Source organism: Sylvia atricapilla, chromosome 6 (genome assembly GCF_009819655.1).
Source record: "Sylvia atricapilla isolate bSylAtr1 chromosome 6, bSylAtr1.pri, whole genome shotgun sequence".
In the NCBI taxonomy this organism is placed as follows: Eukaryota; Metazoa; Chordata; class Aves; order Passeriformes; family Sylviidae; genus Sylvia; species Sylvia atricapilla.
Genome location: NC_089145.1, coordinates 50612274 through 50620772, shown reverse-complemented (window position 1 = coordinate 50620772; position 8499 = coordinate 50612274). Strand labels below are relative to the sequence as shown.

Genomic DNA, 8499 nt, shown 5'->3' with positions numbered 1-8499 from the left:
TTCTTGTTGTAGAAATTCAGCTCCTGACAAAGCCAAACCAAATGAAGTAACATTAAATTCTACCCCACAGGATTACTAACACTGAAGCAGTACATGACAAATGGTTGTGAACTGTGCCCAGCTTTTGTCATTTAAAGCTGTGATTTTACCTTAACTCCAGGTGAGTGTCAGGACTGAAGTTCTGCCGGTTGTGAGCCCTCGCAGCAGAGGGGAGGGTACATCTGACCACCTCTAGAGCACTGGTGCTTTACCTGTCATAAAATGGAAGTTGTTTTTAGTTGGACTTCCAGCAGCGAGCAACACTTCATATCTCTTTTCCTTCCTGGCAGGTGAGTTTTATTTTCCTTCTTCAATGAGAGGCAAACAACTTTTTCAGAATGAGAAAAATAATTTCATACCACAAACACCAGCATATTTTGAACACTGATCTCCTGAAGTCCCAAGGATACAGAGCCTTTAAAGACATACAATAGTTAAACACGTGACAGAAAGAAATCTTAATGCCAGTCTTCTGCTAGACATTCAGGTCTACAAAAGATCCCCATGTTTATTTTCTAGATCAATCCTTTTTTTTTAGGCTTTATCTAAAACCTTCTCAAAGGATGTTCTAGAAAAGTATCTTGGAAGTTTCACAATTAGAAAATACCTCCTTTAGAAGTCTCCAAACTCTAAGTATTAAGTAAAATATTTCATATGAATGCTTGAACTTTTTGCCAAAGCCAGTAACTCCACAGGATGGCATATGTTCACTGCTGCACAGAACCCACAGAATGAAACTGGCATCATTTTAAAAGAAGCAGCTGATGTTATTCTCTCTGTGCCACTGATATTGCACTAACAGGTGCAATGTATATTTCCAAGCACTAACTTTCATCAAAAAATTTTCCTTTAGTAAGCTTTTGCTCTTTTCCGCCCAAAATACAGTCTTAACAGTCAGATTTCATTAATAAATACAAAATTTAATTATTTATTTCTGTTTTTCTCTAGTGGATGCTCTTAAAATGCCTTCTTGTGTGCAGTCCCAAGCATGGCATTTAATTCAATAACATGTGTAGCATGTCTCTAGCAACCTTAGCAGGACCCTTGAGTGAATGTGTTTTGACTGAGATGGAAGGAAAAGCTCTGAATGGGAGTTCCCTACCTGCTCTATTGGTTACAGTTCTGCAGCCCAAACCAAACAGTTACAGTACAGAAAGGACTGATAAAATACTGGCCTCAAGAAAAAAAAAGGAAAAGAAGAAAAAAATCGCTCCTATCTGTTGCGGGTTAGCAGGTGAAGTGCTGAGAACTGTAGCAGAATGCTGTGCTGTGTTACACAAGTTTCCATCACAAATCCATCTGATTTTAAACAGCAGCTCACCAAAGCTGACCACATTAAAGTACCAACTCAAATGAGCCTTAATCCCTCAGATGACAATTCCACATAGTACAGCATGCTCTGCATTCCAGGTGTCTAATTTAAACAGCATAGGGATCTGTAAAGAAGCAACACATAAACACAACAACAAATATTTAATCCTAGAACAAACCACATGTGTCTTGCAGCCTGACAGGTCGTGGAGGCCCAAGGAGTTGGTGCTTAACAATGTACAAGCTCAGCACTACAGCAGTCAGGAGGGAGTCTCTGCTTCATAATGCCCTTGGAATACACAGCAGATGAGATGAAAGATTAGGAGAAAATAAAGCTAAACAGTGCTAATAGTCAGGAGAAAAAAATGCAGATGTAAGGTAATTAATCCAGCTGAGTGGTCAATTTATAAAGAAATGTAAAAAAATAAAACAAACTAAATGTTAACCTAAGCAAACCTAATCCCCTCTTGGGACTGGGGACATGAATTCTTTCTGCAAGAGGAGGGAGGAGAGGATCTGTATTCTCACAAATAGAAACTGTGGGCCAAAGCTAAAAGATAGTTATTTCAAACATACTGTGAAAAAATATAAAAAGAAAATTATAAAAACATTCTTTATTAAACACATCCACTAATTATATCCAATATTGCACTCTCAAGGTGGTTTCCAGAAAACTGTTAGAATATATTCCTTTTGGAATCTGATGACAAGCAAGGCTCTGTTACAATGACATATTCAGATAGCAGGAGTTGACCATCTGTCTAGATGATCTTTTGACTCAAAAGCAAACCAAAGAAACAAAACTGATTATACTGCTGGAATTTATCAGCTCTGGGTTGCAGAGAGAGAGGTGTTTCAAGGAAGGTCTGAAACCAGAGAACTGAAAGGACAAGGCAATATTCATGGTGTAACAGCTACAGGTACAAGGAGGTGTGATGAGTAGATCACAAAGAAGAATAACACAGGGTTCAATAGTGCAACAACAAAAAAAGTGCAACAACAAAACCCCAAAAACCTAGAGAGAAGGTGGTGGTAGAAACAATAATGTGGAGCACTACTCCCACATCTTTAAAAGCCATTATTCTCCATTTACTCCTATATTTTTTTTCTGTCTAAACCAGGACACAGGTCATTCATACATCATATTTCTAATACTGTATTTACAACATCAACAACAACCAAACCGTAAACTAGATTATCTGTGGGCAAAAAACAGAGTTTAAACAGAATTCATTCATAAGTTTCCCTGAAAAATGCACTGTTATTTAGTTGCCTGCCTGGTCTGTGCTGCAGAAGATACACAAATTGCAAAGAACACAATCAAAACTGTAGCAAGATGTAACAGAATTTAGATATAAATAAATATTCTTGAACACAGTGACTCAGAGAAGCACATGGGATCAAAGTGCCTCAGGTACTACCAATCTCTTGTTCTCTTCCAAGTCAACAAACCAAGTTATTGACACCCCCTGGAGCCCAGAGTCTCTTACTTTGGGAAGTCTCTAGGAGGCTTACGATGAGGTTTAACAGTCTGAGATTCAACAGTCAAATAACTGCCTGAAGGTCTCAGCAGGTGCTGAGTTTCTTGTGCATGTTCTCCCATAATGTCTCACACTATTGGACTGATTGTTTTAGGAATCTGGTTCTGGCATGTTATCTGCAGGCTTTGAAACTGGCAGAAGGAGAAGTTATTTCAGAGAGTGACAGAGATGTTGCAGAAGTGTTTAGTTGGGTGTTTTCTTTGTAAAAGTATATATGGGAACATTTTTCTGTCTCATACCTTTTCAACAGATGATGACAGCTTGTAGAGAATTACTTTCTCTAGATTCTCTGGATGTTACAGGGGCAAACAGCAGCTAAGGATGACTTCACCAGAACTACACACCATGAGTACTGTCCTATCCCAGTCAATGCAGTCATCAAGACAAACAGGTTTTAAGTGGTAGCACAACAACAGATATGTGATTATAACAGAACTGACGTAGCACATACTTTCCTCACTATTGCTAGGGCCCAAGCACCTCCAGAAACAGCTTCACTGTGCAGCATTGCTCATTAGCCTTTGGGAGGTCACACTTTTGTAATACATGAATAATTCAGACAGATACACAAACACAGCCATAGCTGCAGACGTAGGATTAAGGTCCTTTTGATTAATGCTATAGGCTGTCTACATTAGTTGTGAAGCAGTCCTTCATTCCAGCACCATCAAGTGGTATTTGTAATAACTCTGGTTGTTGTTCATGCTGTGTTCTGTTGGGAGTTTCAGTAGGGTTCAGTGGATAGGATTCCTTCGTCTCAGTACTCAGATGGCCTAAACATGTTAGACAAGAATCTCTCATCTTGAGGAAGTTCTGGTAAGTGCTTTCACTGGAAAAACAGTACAATACTGGGTCAGCAACACAGTTAAAAGTAGTTAACAGGAGAGAAATATGGTAAACATTAAATATTTTCTCAGCAAACGAGCAGTTGTTCTCCAACAAACTACGAACTACAAGTAGGATGTGGTATGGCCCAAAGCAGACTAAAAATATGAAAACAGTGCTAGAAACCAGCCTTTTAATTTGGATTTTCTTCTTCTTTTGAGTGCCGGGGCTCTTGTGGACAACTCGTAAAATCCCACAGTAGGAGAAGGCCAGCAGAAAGAAGGGGAAAAGGAAGCCAGCAGAGAAGCGGTAGTAGTTGATATTGTGCTCCCATTTCTTGATGGGGTAATGCTCAAAGCACACCAAGTGGCTCTCAGCATCCATACTGATCTCCCCGTGCGTGAAGACAAAGCAGCACGTCATGATCTCTTTGGCCCAGATGACGACGCTGACAATGGCAGCAGCCTTCATGGTCCGGAAGCGCTGGAACCGGAAGGGGTGCACCACGGCCAGGTAGCGGTCGATGGAGATGCAGCACAGGAAGCCCACGCTGATGTAGATATTCTCGTACAGGATGATGCCACAAACTTTGCACAGCAGCTCATCGTAGGTCCAGTTGTCATGCTGTAAGGCATACTGAAGCCAAAAAGGCAAAGAAAATATGTACAGCAGGTCTGCTAGTGTCAAGTTGCAAAGGTAGATACCTAATTCATTTTTAGCTTTGATCTGTAAATACCCATAGTACAGTGACAGGCAGTTAGCTGGCAAGCCCAATATAAACACAAATATGTACACCATGGGGGATAATGTCTCGTGGATATCATGATTAATATTGCACTTCTCAGTCGCATTCTCTGTGAAATTCACCATCTTCTACTTCTCTCCGTGTATCACTCATCAGGGTCCTGAATGTAAGACTTAATTACATTTAGTTTTCATGTAGAGTTTATTTCTTCCACAAACCTTTAGGCTGAAGTGACAACTTGCTGCAGGATGTTAATAACCTGAAGATAAAACACAAGGAGGTCTTTAGACAGGATACAATTGTTAAATATACAGCACACTTTTCAGAGACCTGCCTTTTCCTAGCCCTGAGTCTTTGATAAAGATAAAGCCTGTCTGGGAAATCAAGATTCACATAACCCCTAGTACGTAATAGAAAAATGCCAGAAATTATGCTATCCAGAATCTCAAAGCAAATTACAAATATTTGTTGTTTCAGCTTTGGAGGCATCTAAAATGTGAAGAAAAATAATCTCTGGTTTATAGATGGGGCAGAAAAGTAGTAATCATATTTGTCTACAATGGAAAAGGTGTCTCTGATAAATCAGCAGTCCACACAGAATTCCTTAGAGGATACAGAGTGCACAAAACTCTTGATTATTAGTTTCTATTTCTTAAATTTCTCTTTCTATACAAGATACCATGTAATATGCAGTTCAATTCAGCAGGATGAAAAAAAAAAAAAAAAAAAAAAGGAATTTTTAACAATCCTGAAAGCAAGCTCTCTTCCTCTGTTGGAAGGACATCTGGTACAATGCATCGCCATGGTCTCAGTTCTACAGGATATGCTATTAAATGTTCCTTATTTGCCATCAATTTCCAAACTCACACATTTACAACTTACACATTTGTATCGTTCCTTTTAATCTTCACTGAATATGGATGTAAGTGTTTTCATCTGAAGAATCTGGTTTAATCCAAACACATACCCACAGAAGCCATTGTTATGCTATGCTATACTATACTGAATTATACTATAACTATTTAATACGCAGAAACCACTGCTGACAATGGGTTAGCACTCAGTTCTACTATGTCGAGGCTGGACCCAGCTCACAGTGATGAAATCCTTGACTAAACAAGGAAATACCCCATTCAGCATTTTATCACCTCATGATATATTCACCTGGGCACAGATTCTCAGCACTGGAGAACAGCAGGGCAAATTGTGCCTAGTGTGAAAGGAATGCATGTTTAACCTGGTGTGCAGAACAGCAAGATTGTATTTCTTTCAATCTCTCCTCAGAAAATTCAGGGATGTTAGGTATACCTTTGTAAGCGTAACAATTCGTGCACTCTTTTCATGGCTTCAGATACTGTGGATTCAAAAGCACTATCCAAAGACAAAGCTAAGGTTTTGCTGCTTTCTCCTGTTTGCTATGCTAATTTACATTTTTTTCATCGTGTTCTGTCTCATCTAGGAACACAAAATTTCTTTCAAGGCAACCCTTAAAAAACATGACCACACTGCAGGAAAATTACTGTCAGTTTTGGCATTTGAGGATGTTACCTCAAATAATTTTTTAAATACATTTGGGGTTTTTAAAATAGCAATAGGCTTTACTCCTGTAGAAACTGAAAACTAAATCACTTGCTTTAAGCCAGAAAATAATTGCCTGGTTGAAATAAGTGATCAAACCTGCAAAGAATTTCATTTTTTAGCTTCAACCAGCATAGCTCTACAGAATCCACAGCAAACACATACAAATAAGAATTGGGATGTGGTTTTCATCCCTTTACTTTTTCTTTCCAACAGCAAGAACGTCAGCCCTGGTTTTGGTGGAAATATTCTTGGGAGCTCAGAAACTCTCAGTCATGATACAACAGGCCAAGATAAGTTCATCTTCCTCAAAACTTTTAACTCCACTGTCCAGCACAATTTGTTGGACACTATCCAGTTTCTCCAAGGCTTCATAACCATAATCTATCTCTTCCATTTGCAGAAAAGAGCAGTGCACAGAACCTTTGCTGAGGCAGGTTTGATAACCTTCTTACCCCAACCTTTATAATCCAGAGTTCCAGGCCTGAGTTTCTACTTCACAGCATTTTTGTAAAATGATTTGGTGACTTTTACATGTAAGGGTTTTCCTTCACAGGGTGATTGGCACACCTTAGTTATTCTCTAAAATGCCTAAAATCTGAGACCTATCATCATATCTACCAGCACAGTGCCCAGTCAGTGTCCAGCTCCTGTTGTTAAGGCCAAACAGTAATTCAAAAGCTTTTGACAGTTTTGAAAATTCAGAACTGTCTTTATATGTCTAGCACTGAGTTTCATTCAGTGTTACCCAGTGAGTCACTACAGATCATAGTATGAGGAAAAGCACATGTACTCTACAGCTGTAGTGTTTTTTGAAAGTGTTTCTTGTCGTCTAAGAACTCTAAATGTTTTTTATCAAATTATGTTATATACAGTGAATATAATTCTCTGTAATAAGTAAAATCATTTCTACTTAGTTTAAAAGTCTTGCCAAAATGCAGAATGTGAAGGAAGCAGCAAAAGTCTTATTGATACAATATTATGCTAATATAACATACACTTATGATTACAGCAACACTTCCTCCTCCTGGAGGAAATGCTGGAGCAGGCTGTTTAAAAGGGCAGGAAGAGAAGGCTGGCTGTAACAAATCCCTTTGCTTTGTGCTAACAAACCCTCCCCAGTTTCAAAGACAGGGAGGAAAAAGAAAGATCCAGATTCTTGTCTCATACTGCTGTTCTGATCAGTGGCAACAGTGAGCCGAGAAATCCTTCCCTGGTTTTGGCCTCCTCAGTGTGTGGGCTCTGGGCCACCTTTGTACCCCTTGACCACTCATGCCTGGTTAAGGACAGACTCAGCAGCCAAATGGGAATACAGAGGCAGATCAACTTCTTCCCCAGCACCAGGTACACTAAATACAGTTCTGCACCAGCCAGGGAGTGAAACTAGGATTTTTTCAACAAACATGGCATCAAAGGACTGCAGTGGCAGGTTTAAACAAATGGGTGTGGAAGAGCCCACTCTGTTGTTACAAACATATGACACAATACTTTACAAGCTGTCTGAAAAAGTGGAAAATGAAGGAAAGGTCATGCAGGGTATAGAAGAGAAAAGACAAATAGCTCCCCCATTACTTATTGGCCATGTCTGGATAGAGGGATGACAAAAATTTAAAAAGTTGCTCTATGAAAAACATCTGGGGTGCAGACAATCATAAAGCTGAAAGCAGTTATGAAAAGGAACACACAGGCATTTCTTCTAGACAGCTTTAATATGGATATAGTGCAGCTGTGTGACTTTGGTTTTTTTATCATGGTTTATGTAACACCTTCAGTATCACGAGTCTGCAGTCATTTCCAGGCAATATTTCTCTCTCCTTTATGCCCACATCTTTTAGACTGTACCCTTCTAAGCCTAAGTCTTGGCAATAAATTAGAAGACTCTCTCCATTTACATGAGCTCCAAACAATTCTCTTTTTCCTGGATTAAAAATAAAGCCAAGGATCCCAGAGCTTCAGAAAGCCTCACATTTTCATGGTTTAAACAAGCCAACTTTATTACTCACTGGAGAGTTCAACAACAGGTCCTTTCTTTCCCAACTCCTTTGTGCCTTAGCTGTTGACAAACACATGACTTGTCCCTGCACCAAGAACCATGGAGCAGCTCACGGGTTAAGTGCTGCCTGCTGGCAATGACACAGGAAGCAGCCAGAGCCGCTGGCAGCAACAGCCTCTTCACCTTGGACCAAGTAGTAGCATGGAGCCCAGGTGGGTCCTTCCAGTTTCAGTGAACAATGCTACAATTTTCACTGTAAGAAATCTGTCTGCAATTAGGCCTACGTATTTTTTTGGCAGAGACAAATGGGACTGCACCAAAGGACTTCCTTGCTGGAATTTGCAATCATTGTGCACCCAGCTTGTCTCATCCACAAAGCACCCACTTCCATTAAGAGGGAGTGTAGCACGCTTATGTGCCTGCATGGTCTCTTGCTATTTAATCTGTCCTTGCACCTGTCATACAGT

At 39.8% G+C, this 8499-nt stretch overlaps 1 protein-coding gene across 1 annotated transcript; it reads right to left on the bottom strand.

The window, feature by feature from the left end:
- Positions 1-2346: 2346 nt before the first annotated feature.
- On the bottom strand, positions 2347-8103 carry GPR68 (G protein-coupled receptor 68). Its single transcript, XM_066321919.1, has 2 exons — positions 8043-8103; positions 2347-4720 (listed from the first exon to the last, which is right to left on the bottom strand). Exon 2 carries the CDS (start codon positions 4584-4586, stop codon positions 3510-3512), a length of 1077 nt encoding a protein of 358 aa, XP_066178016.1. The 5' UTR covers positions 4587-4720; positions 8043-8103; the 3' UTR covers positions 2347-3509.
- Between the last annotated feature and the right edge of the window lie 396 nt (positions 8104-8499).

Bases quoted from the DNA above. Each gene is read 5' to 3' on its own strand.
- GPR68 (XM_066321919.1), bottom strand. From the start codon at position 4,586: ATGGTGAATTTCACAGAGAATGCGACTGAGAAGTGCAATATTAATCAT.